The sequence below is a fragment of the Esox lucius genome, chromosome 24 (assembly GCF_011004845.1).
Source record: "Esox lucius isolate fEsoLuc1 chromosome 24, fEsoLuc1.pri, whole genome shotgun sequence".
In the NCBI taxonomy this organism is placed as follows: Eukaryota; Metazoa; Chordata; class Actinopteri; order Esociformes; family Esocidae; genus Esox; species Esox lucius.
In genome coordinates this window covers 26,578,889-26,596,095 of record NC_047592.1, presented here as the reverse complement: position 1 = coordinate 26,596,095, position 17,207 = coordinate 26,578,889, and the positions used below count along the sequence as shown (strand labels likewise).

Genomic DNA, 17,207 nt, shown 5'->3' with positions numbered 1-17,207 from the left:
AAATCACAGACAAAACCATCATACCCTGCACCACAACGTCAGGCTTTGGGATAGTGGAGAAACGTCGGTTGAGAGGGTCTATCTCACCAGGGGCCAGGAAACCCTGTAGAACAGTGAAGATCAGGAGAGGTCATTCATTTACATTCAAAACCTGGCTATCACAACCTGGCCTTATTGGCCCCTCACTTCTGACTAATGAGAAGCTATATTGATTCAAATCCTCGCCAGAGTTATAAATAGGGAAAATATATATATAAAATACATGCTACTGCTATTATCTTATTAATATGGGAAAGGTTTTACCTTTTTGACCTGGAAGTGTGGAGCAAGAAATTATTATATATAATCCTGTTTTGATTCAAAGCAGCAAAATGTGACAACCATATAACATTATGAAGACTTCTATTATACACTCTACTGTAGCTACCAGAGCGGAGGTCTAATCCAATTTTGTCCTATGGTTTTCAATTGGATATCATTTTTGGTTTACTTTGTGAAGCGACAGGAATAAAAAGACTTGACCCCAACCCTGCTAAACACAAGCTAGCAGTCTGTGACCTCTCACCTCTGCTAGTAGATTGCCCAGGACATACAGAGACTGTCCCCACTTCAAAGGGAGCTTCCCCAGGGGGACTCTCTCCACAGAGTGTGGGTTCAAATACTCCTCATCCACCTGTTGAGGGTTCCAGAAAGCAGAATACTAAAGTCAGACAGCTAACTTAGGAAGTAGACACACTTTGAGAGAATTATTGATTTCATTAAGCACTTGTTTCCAACCATTTAGGTCAGTTGAGTGGGAAAAGGGTAAATTACTATTTATATTAACAGGACGAACACTAAGTTCTGGCAACAGACAGATCGATTGATCGATTCATCTGATCCAGCCTTACCCTGTCAGGTGGAACGCTGTAAAGCTCTGGTAGCAGATGGATCCCATTCTTCTGTTTAATTAGAATCCCATCCAGAGCTTCTCTGTATTCCTCAACCTGAGAAAGAAACCCAATAGTTTATGAGCAGTCATAGCAGTTGCTAACAGTGTTCTAAGACCTTATAACCTACCATGTACACGTACCTGTTCGGGACTGTTGGTAAAGACTCCATCCAGTATGAGGTAGGTCCAAAACAGAGGCCATTCACACTCTATGTTCTCAAACAGCTTCAACTCAGCTGACTCATAGTACAGACGATTAGGGTCCTGGGACGAGAGAGGAAATAGAACCACAGAATTAAGAAGGGAACAGTAAGAGTTTCCTTAATTTAATGGGAAGCCAGGAAGAACAACGAAAGATATTAAAAAGTATAGTTTCAGAATTATGTTGTTTCTGAGCAAATAAGGGAACCAACATCAAAGCAAGGAACTTTTCTTTTTAGAAGGGAGGGATGAAATGGAAGGATTTGAAAGTGAATGGAAGAATAAGAGAACTACAGTATTTATAAACAATATAAGATTCACATAAAGTATTAAAATGTAATATTAAATGCCAAAAGCCATAAATAGAAAATTACAAAAATGTCAAAAACCTCATACAATAAAAAGCCTGTCATTTAGACTACTGGCAATTTATATCTCTAATTGACTGGGGAGAAATTAAACTGCATGCGCTGTTGAAACTAACAACACAAAAAAGTACCTGGAAACAAGACCTGGAAGATTAAAGATGCTGCAGAAGAAATTTGCATGTTGCATTTGATAAATGTGATAAAAATCATGTTTTTATTTAGCATGACTAAATGAAGCAAGCCTATAGACTTTTACAAATGTAAAATTTCTACGAAGCAGTAACATTAAAAGCCGAAAAACTATATTAGGAACAATTTATGTTGCACTTTAGAAAGAGCTTCCATAGTGACATTCACATTACCTGCTGAGTCCAATAAAACCCTGACTAAAGCACTCAGTTTGAACAGCTCCCATCGCTGCACACGCATGTAATCTAATGTGTGCCTGGCTGAACTGGGCATTGTGATAATGTATGAATCCACTCGCAGAGAGAAGGTGGGGAGAGAAAAGATGGAGAGAGCAATAACAGCTGAGGAGACACGTTGGAAAAGAAGGAGAAAAACTGTCAGAAAGATGTACATGAAAAAGGGTGATACACAGAGAGTACATGTCTTTACTTCTTTAGGGGTTTTGTGTCCATCCCTGAGAAACCTACAGCATCCATATCGACCCTTAGAAAAGAGAAACGGAGAAAAACAAAGAATTATGCTAAGCCAAACTAGTCTAATACTGCTCAGTGCTAGTGATGTTTTAGACTATGAACTAAATAGCCCTGCCATACTGTATGTGATCAACAAAAAAGATGGCATAGCACATAACACTGTCCTGACCTGTAGCTTGGATATGATCTCCTCCTTGGTGGTGTTGACTATAGAGATGTCCTCTACAGCGAAAGCTGGGTATGTGATGATGGACAGAACTCCAGCATCCACCTCTTTAGACATAGATGCCCTGGGAAGCATGGAGTTGAGGATAGACTGCAGAAATGGAAAAAATGGAGAGGAAGTAAGTGGGCAGAGAAGGAGAGAGAGAAGTGTACATTCAAATTTGACAAAAAAGAGTATCCCTTGATAAACTGACATTGTGTATTCTGTAATGTGTAACGTGTGTGTGTGTGATGTGTAGTGCATGTGTGTGTAACGTGTAATGCATGAAGTGTGCACACACGTGCATGCATGCGTGCGCAATGCGTGTAATGTGTAACATGTGACATGTAGCATGTTGGTGTGCGCGTGTGTTTGTGCGTGTGCGCGCATCTGTGTGTAATGTGTAACGTGTTTGTGTGTGCGCGTAATGTGTAACGTGTGTGTGTGTGGGTGTGTGTGCGTGCGCATGTGTGTCTCTGTTATGTGTAACGTGTGTGTGTGTGTGTGTGTGTAATGTGTAACTTGTAACATGTAACGTGTGCATGTGTTACATGTAGCATGTGTGTGCACGCGTGTATTGTGTAACGTGTGCCTGTGTCTGTGTCTGTGTGCGTGCATCTGTGTGTGTACCTGACAGTGCTGTATGTCGTCAGCCAGAGCATGCACCACAGAACCAGGTCCTCCTTTAGCTCCAAACAGGTTCAGCTCATCCAGGGCTTCCAGGGCTGCCTGTGGAAATAACACCTTTCTAGGGACGCAACTCTGACATAAAGGCTACATTTCCTTGTCACAATGGTTACATAACCTTCAGAAGGTCTTCAAAGGCCTCACAAAAGGCTATGTACAGAACTACATAATGACTTTTACACAAACTCTGTCACACACAAACTTTAAACAACTAATAAAATTATCTAACAGTATATTAAACATTGAAAGTATAATAAAACGGTTGTATCATTTCTAATATGATTGAAAAGTTATTTTATTTACAATGTTGATTTACTAGTGTAACATCTCATTTCAAAGCAAGATGAACTTCTAAGAAGCTCCTGTAGCCAATGCTTGGAATCTGACACCAGAGAACGCCATTGAAGGTTTAGGCCAGTGTCACTATACTAGGAATAACTGTGTGTGCGCGTGTGTGTGTTGACGGAAAAAATTTGTGAAACCCAACTGCAGTCCACCATATCAGCATTCTCAGCTGCTGTGTGTGTGTGTGTGTGTGTGTGTGAGAATGAATGAGTCCATTTGTTGCGGACATGAATCTGGACAGGGCAAAGGGTTGGAGAAATGTAGGCAGCAAGACGTTGAGAGAAAGACAGAATAAGAAGCGTAAAATTAAGGTGCATTGTGGGATTAGATGGAACGTGGAGTGAAACGGGTCTATTGCTTCATCCACAATTGCTTTATTACTGTTTGAACGGAGTGCCATTTAAAAAAGTCTTTAACCATAAATACACCGGGGTCGCGCCCGCCTGCCCCTCTTTCTTAAATCTAACCAGATCACGTCTTGAACCGGTCAAGGGAGTGACTTAGTGAATGAGTGAGTGAGCAGCTGACGAAAGGGCAAAGAAGGTTGATTCTGCATTGAAAAGAAATCTCTACATTTAGAAACGACTAATCGCATTCCAATAAATACGTAACCATGGCCAAGTGTACAGAAAAGGCGGGATGAGCGAAAGGAGTAGTAGATTGACAGAGGAGAATGAAAGTATGGGAAGAGACCGGTTAACACAAATGGAGTGACCATTATGTTTAGGAAGCAAGGCGCTAGTCGTACCATCAGGTCATCTGTCTCTATTTCCAACGCAGCTTGATAAAGGTCGGCTGACACACAGGTGTGAATCATTATGCGTGTCCTTTTGTGACCGCAGGGAATAAGGACCTTTTGAAACCCTTCTCTGTGGCGTGCGTGTGTGTGTGTACGTGTGTGTTTAAGCAACCTCACTTTAGCCATGCCAATGGAGCTAGCATTAAGCTCAGGGATCCCCTGGTTTGTCTTGTCGCCTCTCTCCCACATCCCATAGTCCTGAAAGAGAAACATACAAACATTCATAGAGCATTTATAAAGTGTTCATAACAACTGTACATAGCAGAATGACTAAGCAGAAAACCGACACATCAAATTTCGATTACAGTTAACAACTTGAGAGGCATTTTACAGTACTATAGAGCCCTATATAATATGCTGTATGTAACTACTACATAGACGCTAGTCATGTGTCATTAACAGATTCTTCACTTCTAGTAGTTTCTATTAAGGCTCAGCGATGTCTGGGTTTACACATGATCCCAACCACCTTTCCAAACATCATCAATAGACAATGTAATCGTCTTTGTTTTATTCCAAGAAAGCGGTGTACATTCTGTGATCAATGGGGTGACACCCAATTACATATTTAGTGATGCTTGCTGTTCTCCGCTTTCACTCTTTTACAATCTTTATTATTCTCTTGCATTAGGTTAATAATCCAATACCACAAACTGTACGTTTTGAAAAATGAAGGACATGTGGCAAATAGTGAAATATGGGAACCGACCAGGGGTATTCAAACTCTTAGCCTACAACAGAGGTTCCCAAACTAGGGGTTCGTGACCCCATGTGGGGTCACCTGATATGAAAATGGGGTCAAGGGAGAATCTTTTACAATTGACTCTTATAGCCTCAAATAAAAAATATGATTATATAATTTTTCTTCACATGGTTGGGGTTGCAAGGATCTTTAGATATCGAAATGGGGTCGGTCGGCCAAAAGACGTTTGGGAACCCCGGGCCTACACTGACTGGATCCTGCTGGTTTTCCGTTCCACATCTTCGTTAAATGCAGGCACCTAGTTTCACAAGACCAAATCAGGCTCTGCTTAGACAGCGGCATTTAAGAAGACAAGTGGAACTGGCTTCGTGGTTCAGAGTTCAGTTTGAAGGAAAGAAACCAACTGGCATGTTGCCCTGCTGGTCACTCACTGCGCTGCACGCTAGGGCATTGGTGGACCCATGCAGCGCAAGTCAAGTTGAAATAGAGTAAAACATTGTTTTTCGACATGGTGACGCCATCAACGATGGCTGTCAGACATCGTCCATAGGCGGTTATGTCATCCTTTCGGTCAACGCTACTGTAGTTTGGATAGAAATGTAAAGCCACCAAATAAGCTGAACCAATGAAAGAATATAACCACTATATTAACACACATGACAGCTCATAACCAGCACTTAAAAACATACAGCTATTTCGTCAGTTGCAAGGAACGCAGATAACCTCTATTTAAGTCCTATGACAGTTCATAAGCACTACACAGAGCTTGAAGAAAAACCTACAGCCACTTTGTAAGCAGCCTCGATGTAGAACATGAGGTTCTGGACCACATCCACCTCGTCCTGAGTGTACACGATGTGAAGTCCTGCAGTGTAAAATAAAATACATTGCATCATGAGAACATAAAGAATAATTTTGAAGACATACAGTAATGTCTTAAATGGGGTCATTAAATGCTATCAAACCCAATAGATGTGACAACATACAGGCACCAACACACGCAATACACACTAATGTTACCGCCTCCGCACAAACTTTACCAGAGGCTGTCATCTGTGCGAGGAACAACAGGAACAAGGAGGTAGCATCCACCTGCAGGTGCCCCCATTGATCGTCCCCGACAACGGTAGCGCATGTCCTGGTGTTGTACTTAGCATGGAGGCAGTCGACTGTGCTCTTGCTGTACTTAAACTTCTCCACCTTGTCCAGCTACGGGATCAAAAACAGCATTCTGTTAAAATTGAAATAACTTTCTGGAAAAAGGTTGATATTTTGGATTTGATTACATTAGCATAGATAGTTTATATACTCATGAAACTTGTTTAGAAACACCTTAGTATAAACAATGCTGGATGAACATTCATTATGATAAGTGTTTATCTTTGCCAGCCAGAGTGGAAAATAAACTGATGTGTTGGATGACTATCAAAGCAGAAGAATGAATAAAAAAAATAAAAACTGTCCTTCTCAACTCTATCGACAAATACTTTCTGCTGTAACCAAAGTGAAGGATGCTTCCATAAGTATTAGTTGAGAGGTGTACACTTTAGTGCAACCAGGACAGACAAAATTTTCTTTTATGTATACTTTCAGTGCTATCCCTCTTTTTCCAATGTTTGTTACAAGATCTTTTTAAAGGGGAAAATGGTTTGCCTTTACAGCACATTAAACAAAGCTGCATTTTCAATAAGGGGCATATGAATCTCATATGTGTGATACCTACCTGTCTCATTATGCATTGTAGAACACCCCTCATTAGCTTTACCACACTCTGCAATGAAAGAGAGGGAGACAGACAGAAAGTTAGACAGACCAGTAATTCACTACACCCCTCCGATCAGCAGGCAAACAGGTTCAACTTTGCCCTTTTCATCGCCTCGTCGCTCCATCCAAGAAATGAAACTCTAAACCACTGACCACACACGGGCTCATTGCTTAAATAACCAACTAGCTGGAAGGACCTGCACTACTACTAGTAACCCCATAAGATATTATATTATCAAGAATCTCATAGATCCTAATCTATTTTGGCAGGGATTTTACTACATGCCTTATGATCGCTACCCTAAAAGCTATGCCTTCAATGTAGGGAGGGTCTACATCTTCTTGGGACACATAAAACCAGTAAAGGTCCTTTAATAAGCTCTCCACATTGAATTCACCCTCAGCCCCTCCCCTTAACACTAAAGAATTATTATCCTGTTTCATTTCCAAGGCCTTAGCCTGGTCCCTTTCTGCTTTTGAAAAAACAGACAAAAACTACTATAATCAACAGTACCTGTTCCAATTCATAGGCCTTGGCCTTGTCTTCATCTCTGTCAGCATTCTTCCTGTAGGCCAGACTGAGAGCCCAGACTGACAGGATGCTGTAGACGTTGTCTCTAACCCATGCATCAGGCTGCTCTCCACTGGCCGGGAGGAGACCAGTCACTGGGTCCTGCAAGCAAAAGGTCAGTTGGTCAATAATCAGAAATTACTCCAGTCACAGGGCCCTATCCCAGTCTGCATTATGTTATCAAGATTCTGTAAACACACATAACACAGATGTTATATTAAGAGATGAGTCAGATTGAAAGAGATTCCAATTTGAGATTGGAATCTCAAATTGGAGATTAAATTGAAGATAGAAGACAACTGAAATAGTTTATTTATGAGAAGATATAAAGCAGCTATCTTAAGCCTCCCTCGTTTTGATCCTGTCAAGACAAATGCGATAATCAGAAGAGATTAATCAACTAATCAATCAATCCAAATATATATTATAAAGCCTTTTTTACATCAGCAGTTGTCACAAAGTGCTTTTACAAAACACAAAGCCTGAAACCCCAAAGACCAAGCAACAACAGGGTTGAACCATCCTCTGAGGGGTGGCCAGTCCTCTTCTGGCCGTACCGGGTGAACATTTTAAGAGTACAAATTGTAATAATTAATAAATGCATGTTGGCTGCATCCAGAGTCTGGGGGTGGGCAGCGGAGTGGTAGCCAAAACCGTCAGATATTGTCAGCAACTTGATCTGCAACACAACCAGATGAACTTTGGACAGGGACAGCTACAAGTAATTCGGGCCTGGTAGTCCTGAGGTGTGGTCCAAGGTCTTACAACGAACAGACATAACATTATGACCACCTGCCTAATATTGTGTAGGTCCCCCTTTTGGGGCCAAGACTGCACTGACCCGTCGAAGGCATGGACTCCACTAGACCTCTGAAGGTGTGCTGTGGTATCTGGCACCAAGACGTTAGCAGCAGATCCCTTAAGTCCTGTAATTTGCAAGGTGGGGCCTCCATGGATCGGACCTGTTAGATTCAGATCTGGGGAATTTGGAGGCCAGGTCAACACCTTGAACTTGTTGTTGTGTTCCTCAAACCATTCCTGAAACATTTTTACTTTGTGGCGCTTTGGGTGCTTTATCCTACTGAAAGAGGCCAATGCCATCAGGGAATACCGTTGCCATGAAAGGGTGCACATGGTCTGCAACAATGCTCAGGTAGGTGGTTCGTGTCAAAGTAACATCCACATGAATGGCAGGACCCAGGGTTTCCCTGCAGAACATTTCCCAAAGCATCATACTGCCTCCGCCGGCTTGCCTCCTTCCCATAGTGCATCCTGGTGCCATGTGTTCTCCAGGTAAGTGACGCACATGCACACGGCCATCCACATGATGTAAAAGGAAACAAGATTCATCAGACCAGGCCACCTTCTTCCATTACTCTGTGGTCCAGTTCAGATGCTCACTTGTCCATTGTAGGCGCTTTCGGGGGTGGACAGGGGTCAGCATGGGAACCCTGACTGGTCTGCGACTATGCAGCCCCATACACAACAAACAGCAATGCACTGTGTGTTCTGACACATTTCTATCAGCATTAACGTTTTCAGCAATTTGAGCTACGGTAGCTCATCTGTTGGATCGGACTACACAGGCCAGCCTTCGCTCCCCATGTGCCTCAGTGAGCCTTGGCCGTATATGACCCTGACACCGGTTCACCACTTTTCCTTCCTTGGAATAGTTTTGATAGGTACTGACCACTGCAGACCAGGAACATCCCACAAGGGCTGCAGTTTGAGATGCTCTGACCCAGTTGTCTAGCCATCACAATTTGGCCCCTGTAAAAGTCACTCAGATCCTTACGCTTGCATAATTTTCCGGCTCCCAACACATCAACTTTGAGGACAGAAGGTCCACTTGCGATATAATCAGTGTTATTCACTTCACCTGCCAGTAGAAATGCAACCCTGTGCACGCACAGCACATTGTCCCCTCAAAAGCACAGCGCACTGTCCCATCACAGGCATAGCACATTTTCAAAGGCACAGCGCATTGTCCAATCACACGCCTTCTCCATTCACATGTACAGACGAATCTCAGAATCTTTCACATCCATGTTGCACTATGGAGCCCGCACCACTCGACTGTCTGAGCCAAAGACTTTCAGGTACGTTTTGATTACATTACAGGGGTGAATATATTTTATACAACATATCATATTACAGTTAACTAGCAAATAGTGGCCTAAAGCAAAGTAGTTTATATTGTTTCTTTTTAACACTTTCAGCAAGCTTTTGCTTCTATGTGGGTTGTTGCAGGGTTAAACATGCTAATTCAGGAGGGCTAATTCAAATTTCCATAAATGTTACATTTCTTTGTTTACTCATTTGCTGGATGCAGAGTTCAACAAAATTCATGTGAAGGTCAAGCAACTATAGAGTGCATATTTCACTGCAATAATTACGAACAGCATCTCCACCCCTCAACCTGTGGTCTAGAAGAGCACCGACACAAGACAACAGACACACAGGCCCCTACATTGTGGACGAAAGTAAGCCATTAATGACCTTGGGCCGCAGAAGGTATTTGCGCTGGTTACAGACAATGCTGCAAAGTTGAAGGCTGCTTGGTCTCAAGTGGAGGAGGCCTACCCTCCTATCACACCCACTGTCTGTGACTAAAATGTATTGAACCTGCTCCTCAAAGACATCATGATGCGGAAAACGATGGATACACTCTAAGAGAAGGATGTGAGGGCCATCAAGTTACAGCAGCAATATACCTTACCAAGCAAAGTGAAAATAATAAAAGCACCACACTGAAGCTGCCCAGCAACACACACAACATCGCAGTCTGCAGATACAGTAAGGTCCGGAAATAATTGGACACTGACACAAGTTTGTTATTTTGGCTGAATATATTCAAGCTACAGTTAAATAATGAATATGGGCTTAAAGTGCAGTCTCTCAGTTTTAAGTTGAGGGTACACACCCAAATTAGAGGAAGGGTTTAGGAATAACAGCTCTTTAATATGTAGCCCCCACTTTTTCAAGGGACCAAAAGTAATTGGACAGTTGACTCAAAAGCTGTTTCATGGACAGGGGTGGGCTATTCCTTCATTATTTCTTCATCAATAAAACAGTTAAAAGGTCTGGAGTTGATTACAGGTGTGGAGTTCACATTTGGAAGCTGTTGCTGTGAACCCACAACATTGGTCAAAGGAGCTTTCAAAGCGAGTGAAACAGGCCATCCTTAGCCAGCAAAAAAAATAAAAAATACTGTAGCAGGAACATTAGGAGTGGTCAAATCAACAGTTTGACTGAGAAAAAAGAACGCACTGGTGACCTCTGCAACACAAAAAGGCCTGGATGTCCATGGAAAACAACAGTGGTGGATGATCGTAAGATCCTTTCAATGGTAAAGAAAAATCCCTTCACAACATCCAGCCAAGTGAAGATCACTCTCCACAATTTAGGCATTTCATTATCCAAGTCTACCATGAAGAAAAGACTTCACAAGAGAAAATACAGAGGGTTCACCACAAGGTGCAAACCATTCATAAGCCTCAACAATCGAAAGGCCAGAATAGACATTGCAAAAATACATCTAATACTGCCAGCTCAGTTCTGGAACAGCATTCTTTGGACAGATGAAACTAAGATTAACCTGCACCAGCATGATGGGAAGAAGAAAGTATGGAGAAGGCTTGGAACGGCTCATGATCTGAAGCATATCACATAATGTGTTAAACATGGTGGAGGCAGTGTGAAGGTATGGGCATGCCCGGCTTTCAATGGCACTGGGTCACTAGTGTTTATTGATGATGTGACAGAAGCAGTCGGGTGTATTCTGAAGGGTACAGGGATGTATTGTCTGCTCAGATTCAGCCGCCCGCTTCACTTTACAGATGGACAATGACCAAAAACAACCCAGGAGTTTATGGCAAATAAGTGGAATATTCTACAAGGACAGGGTCAATCACCTAATCTCAACCCGATCGAGCATGCATTTCACTTGCTGAAGACAAAACTAACAAACAACTGAAGACAGCTGCATTAAAGGCCTGGCAAAGCATCACAAAGGAGGAAACCCAGCGTTTGGTGATGTCCATGCATACCAGACTTTAAGCAGTAATTGCCTGCAAAGGATTCTCGAAAAACTATTAAAATTGAACATTTTATTTATGATTGTGTTGATCTGTCCAATAACATTTGAGCCCATGAAATAAGAGGTCTGTGTATGAAAATGGTTGCAATTCCTAAATGTTTCAAATAATATTTTTCTTTCAACCCCTTGAAATAAAGCTGAAAGTCAGTTGTTTCATTTGGCCTAGTGGTTAGGGCATCTGACTAGTGTCCGAAAGGCCCTAACACTAAGGGGAAAGCTATGCTGTTCTGTCCCTGAGCAAGAAAGTTTACTCCAATTGATCCTCCTCTCCCCGTAACATTCCCCCCAGGTCATTGCTGTTCTCAATCAACTTGCCTTTTTAAACAATGGTAAAACAATGATTTTGGTCAGGGTTAGGTTGCTTGGTTGGAAATGGACACTTGCGCACCCTCAACAATCACAACAACCAGTGAAAATGTAAAAGACAGGGTTGAGTTTCACCACTCTCATCAGAGAAAGAAAGTGATTGCACTAATCTGTAGTATTTGGTAACATATCCTTGGCAAGCAATGCCTGCCTAAAATCTGTGGCCCACTGAACACACCGGACAATGCAGTTTCTCCCTGCTTGTTTCAGGATGACTTCAGTCTTGGTTTCACACTGTGAGGGCATGCCAAATCAGAATTAGATCGGGTGACTGACTTGGCCAGTTAAGAACTTTCCAGCTTTTGGCACTGAAAAGTATTTGGTATCTATGGTGGTGGGTTTGGGGTTATTGTCCTGTTGCTTAATGAAGTATGGTCCAATGAGCTTATGGGGCATTTGCTTGCATCTGAAAAGACAAGATTTTTCTCAGAATTTGTACGGTTACCAATTAAATCATCAATGAAGACATTTGACTCAGTACCAGTGGCAACCATACATGTCCAAAATAGGGATTTATTTTGGGCAGGCCGATACCATTTTCTGATTGCTCTTCTGGTGGATTGGCCGGCAGGGGCTATGCATTCTCTCGCAGCCTATTAAAATGAATTAGATATCAGGTATGCACTGATGAGCCAAACCATGACCACTCAGAGGTGAAGCAAATAACGTTGATCATCTCCAAACAAGGGCACATGTCAAAGTCTGGGTAGGTTAGATGGTAAGCGAGCAATCAGTTCTCGTAGTCAGTGTGTTGGATATAGAAGAAACGGGCAAGAGTAAAGACCTCAGGGACTTTGAGAGGGGCCAAACTTATGGATGACTGTGTCAGAATATCCCCCAAAATGGCAAGGCTTGTGGGGTGCTCCCGGTCAGCAGGAACTAGATATTCAGTGCCTACCGACAGTGGTTCAAGGAGGGACAAACCACAAACTGGCGACAGGGTGCTGGGCGCCCAAGGGTCATCGATGCACGAGGGCATCAGAGGCTATACCATCTGCGATGAACTGACAGAAGGTCTGTTGTGGCACAAGTCACACAAAATGTTAACGATGGTTACGGGAGGCATGTGTCAAAACACAATGCATTGCACCCAGCAGCGTATGGAGCTGCGTAGCTGCAAATCGGTCACACTGCCCTTGATTAGCCCTGTACACTGTCAAAAGCATCTACAATGGGCATGTGAGTGTCGGAACTGGACCTTGGAGCAGTGGAAGAATGATGTCCGGTCCAATGACTCCCGTTTTCCTTTATATCACGTGGACAACCGTGTATGTGTGCGCCGTTTACCTGGGGAAGTGATGGCACCAGGATGAAATGTGGGGAAGACAACAAGCCGGTGGAGGGAGTTTAATGCTCTGGGCGATGTTCGGCTGGGAAACCCTGGGTCTGTCAATTTGACAAGTGCCACCTTCCTAAACATTGTTGCAGACCAGGTACACCCCTTCATGTTGTAGAATCATATGAGCACATGTTTTATAGAAAGTTCAATGTGCCTAGATAATGAGAACAACAAAAACATCTTTCTTTAGATTCTCTTTCAGTAGGTCGCACTCTGATTACCTCCGGAATGTGAAATGTTTACGTTGACCATCTGGCATGGCGGTTCGAGATGCAATCTGTGATAGGTAGACCGACCCTTCAATGTATAGAATGACTAGCAATCTTTACAGTGAGATCGAGTTATTAAGATTGAGTGTGTAACATCATGAACAATAGACTATCGAATGCTGCAATAAATAATTGAATTAGTCTCTCCCTTAACGACCGGGTACGTGATCACTATTTCAGCACTATACGAACGGCTGAATTTCTTACAATGGCATTATTCCTTGATGGCCATGGCCCCTTTCAGCAGGATAATGCACCCTGTCACTCTGCACACATTGTTCATGTTTGAGGAACATGATGACCAGTTCAAGGTGTTGCCCTGGCCTCCAAATTCCCCAGATCTAAATCCGATTGAGCATTGGTGGGATGTGCTGGACCAACAAATCCGATCCACGTTTTTTCATTGCAGCTCTAATCAGGGACATGGGTCCTGTCCCAATATCCACAATACGCTCTATGGTCTTCCGCAAAGTGCACACCTTTTGAAAGTGCCCTTAGCGGCGTAAGTGCGCAATGGCCCGAAGCTGTTAAGAGCAGAATTGGGACAGTTCTACGGTCGCCACTCAACCCGGTTGTCCTACCTGCGCCAAAACAACTGTTCGAAACGGCACAACACTACAGGAATTCTGGATAATAGCCTATAGTAAAATCAGGTCTGATGCACACTTGCACAAGAGGGTGCTGATGATCACCCCGGGAGAACAAGACTACAGAATTGGGACACCCTACAAGAATAAACACTAGTGACCCGTCTTGCACCCCTTAGCGAGAATGCGCAATTGAGGGACACATGGGCGCAAGTGAGGATATTGGGACAAGACCCTATTTAGACTTGGGACACCAGAAGGGTGCAATTAATGATGAGGTAGAACAGAAAACCAGCAGGCTCCAGACCTTGTAGGGTAAGAGTTGAATCCACATGGCCTGTATTTATTACTGTGTATGATTTATAGCAATGATGTGAAAGCAACAGGAATTGTTTGCTCTCCAATAAAACATCTCATAAGAACAACTTGTTGCACTTTATTTTATAAAACTCATAAGTGCATAGCTAGTCTAAATCATAACATCACTTCCACCACATTTAACAGATTATGGGGAATTGACACGTCTTTCCCTCCACTTCCCTCTTCCAATCACCTGAGTACAAATTATTAATGGCCCAATCCATCCACAGTACCGTTGTCCAGAATGCTGCAGGCTCTTTAAGGTAGATTTAAGGTACTTTTAAAGCAAATTAACCCCACTATTGTTTTTTTTTTATTGCAATATTGCAGTGTATCCTCCTTAGACCTGGTGAAGTGTTCTGTGGATGACAGTGGCTGACAATTAGTCCTACCTCTAGGACAGTGTTCCTGTTCTATCTGACCTTATTACCACATTATGGTGAGCATGTTCCAGACATTCACTGTAGAGGTCTACATTTCCTTACCAGTACAAAGGGCACTATATTTGCTTTTGTCCACTGTTCCTTCATGCCCAGTGAGTGAAACCTGACTCGTAGGAAGGAACTCTGAGGATGAAACCCAAATGTCACCCTATAGCCAATAAGGCAGTGATGAAAAGTTGTGCTCTAAATAGGGCATAGGAGGCCTCTGAGCCATGAAGAAGCACTGATAGGCAACCTTACTGCAGACACGAACACAGCAATGTTCCCCAGTGCGTTCTTTGGTGGGGAACAAGTGTAATTACTAGCAAGGACCAGAACTCCTCATAAGTCTTCCCAAGTGTCACACCAAGGAAAACCTCTTGTCAAATCCTGACTTTGGGAAAGGTTATTTTCAGTTTAGGGGTTATGTTTAGGGTTATGGTTAGAATTAAGTTAAGGTTTAGAAATCTGGTTTTAAGGTTAGGTCAAATAGGATTGTAAATGTAAATCCATTGTTATTCCCCTAAGGTCCTCGTGTTATGCACTACAAAGCTGTCTCTCTCTCTCTCTCTCTCTCTCTCTCTCTCTGTGTGTGTGTGTCTGTGAATAAAAAGGCACAATTTATCGTTTTAAATTAGATACTTTTTCAATAATACTTTCTTTATATGAACACGTATGTAAACAACATGCATATTCTGCGATCTGGTGTGTTCCACAATAGTTAGCGTGTCAGGTCGTGATGGACATTTCAGTTCCTTTAGTTTAAATGTCAGACTGAATGGCATATGGTTCTGAAAAATAGTTAGAACGCCAACTTACTTGATACTGAAGTATGGTTTGATGTACTATCCGAGCGTAGTTGTCAAGTTTGACCCCCGAGTTGCTTCGACTTCTCATGTTGTTGGGTTAACAATATTCATACAAACCCGTGGTTTAGAAAAAGATGAACGTCAGTAGTTTTTTTGACTTGCCATAACTTTACAAATATCCCAAGTTACAAAACACCGTGAAAAAAAATCGAGTTTAGAGGCGACCAAAAACGTTCGAAAGGGTAGTTTCTCAACTTTTCTGGTTAGCAACAATGGCATCAGAATATGAACACAATTGATACTGTCGGATAAAACTCTCCTCGGATTTTACTGCGTTGCATTATCACATCATTGAAGTCATAAGATTAATGTTGTGGGGAAAAAAAGAAAAGAGATGAGCTAACTTGCCTGCACCATCGATATAGGATTAATACTAACAGCAGGTTTCGGCAGAGAAAAAAATATCGGAACTGTCACCTCTTTAACATGGGACAAACTACAACCAGGAAGAGAGCGAAAACATTCAACGATGTAACAGTCAAACTAACAACCAAATAACAAAATATAGTAATGCATTCTAAATTGATTAAGATATGATTGTGATATAGTATAGTTATATAGTTATGATAATTGAGGCGTGTTAACAGATGTATAAGAAATACGTTTTAGGTGTCTGCAAGGACAGAAGGGGCTAGCTCTTCCAGTTGTATTTAAGGTTATATAACAAGTGGGTTTATCTCCATAACGACATCCCCTGTACACTGCCACAAAGTCAGAATTTAAACAAATATTATAGCTTTTTGGTCTTGATTTAAGTTTGCGGTAAGACATGAGTTTAACAGTATATAAAACGTTAGGGCTAGCTTTAAAAATATATTTTTAAGAAAACATTGTATACATTGTCTGTGTTCATCCGTCTGTGTTTAGGGACGATCCTAGTGCACTAACATTTGACTAACAAGTAGGTTTCCTTATAAAGGCAATAAGGTGTTGCTGTATTATACAGGGAGCCATTTATCAAAACTGTTCCTCCCAGCAAGCAATACCAACATCATCATCTATATCATCACATATCTTCAATATTTCTCAAATCTTTCAATAAACTGTAGGTAATAAAGTTTAAACTAAATAGACTAAGCTACCGCAGAAACCTCTCCTATGCCATGTGCTGAAAAAGAGAAGTCAGCATGCATGTTCACCACATTGTGTTAGCCACTTGGTGGCGGCAGACATATACTCCTCAACTTAATAAAACTTTGTTTCCTTACACTACAGACTTAGTTTGGTTTCTGGACGCTGATTGACTGAAAGCCAAGGTTTGTTGGATATCATAAATCAGATATCTGAACCTATACATGCTGATTGGCTGAAAAGCCTTTGTATATTACAGAGTACATACAAAACACTTCTTACTGGTCCAGTTACAGTGGTAACCATTTGTAATATCATTAAGGCATGTGAGTGACAAATTAACCAGACATCGCAAGTATTAAATAAATGACTGGATCTAGATACTGTTCTTGCCAAGAAAAGGGAAAAACTGTCATGTGAGGTTCTCTTTTGTATTGTACAACATATACTTTGCCTCCGGGAAGTATTCAGATCCTTTCACCTTCTCCACATTTTGTTATACACTCACCTAAAGGATTATTAGGAACACCAGTTAAATTTCTCATTAATGCAATGATCTAATCAACCAATCACATGGCAGTTGCTTCAA

General features: G+C 41.9%; 1 protein-coding gene across 3 annotated transcripts in view; it reads right to left on the bottom strand.

The window, feature by feature from the left end:
* The window catches only part of phka1a (phosphorylase kinase, alpha 1a (muscle)), a 38,878-nt gene extending 22,829 nt beyond the window's left edge, over window positions 1–16,049 (bottom strand). The window contains exons 1-13 of one of the 3 annotated variants that reach the window (XR_002196111.3): window positions 15,498–16,049; window positions 7,180–7,338; window positions 6,625–6,672; window positions 5,942–6,110; window positions 5,684–5,766; window positions 4,316–4,396; window positions 2,998–3,096; window positions 2,332–2,478; window positions 2,119–2,172; window positions 1,073–1,195; window positions 891–986; window positions 566–673; window positions 25–103 (exon numbers count right to left, since the gene is read on the bottom strand). Coding sequence is in view for 2 of the 3 variants with exons in the window: in XM_020043536.3 (XP_019899095.1) it covers window positions 25–103; window positions 566–673; window positions 891–986; window positions 1,073–1,195; window positions 2,119–2,172; window positions 2,332–2,478; window positions 2,998–3,096; window positions 4,316–4,396; window positions 5,684–5,766; window positions 5,942–6,110; window positions 6,625–6,672; window positions 7,180–7,338; window positions 15,498–15,575 (1,324 nt within the window). In the remaining variant the exon portion in view is untranslated. The remainder of the gene's footprint in view (window positions 1–24; window positions 104–565; window positions 674–890; window positions 987–1,072; window positions 1,196–2,118; window positions 2,173–2,331; window positions 2,479–2,997; window positions 3,097–4,315; window positions 4,397–5,683; window positions 5,767–5,941; window positions 6,111–6,624; window positions 6,673–7,179; window positions 7,339–15,497) is intronic. The other 2 variants (XM_020043536.3, XM_010866127.4) reach the window with 2 other exon arrangements.
* Window positions 16,050–17,207: the final 1,158 nt, after the last annotated feature.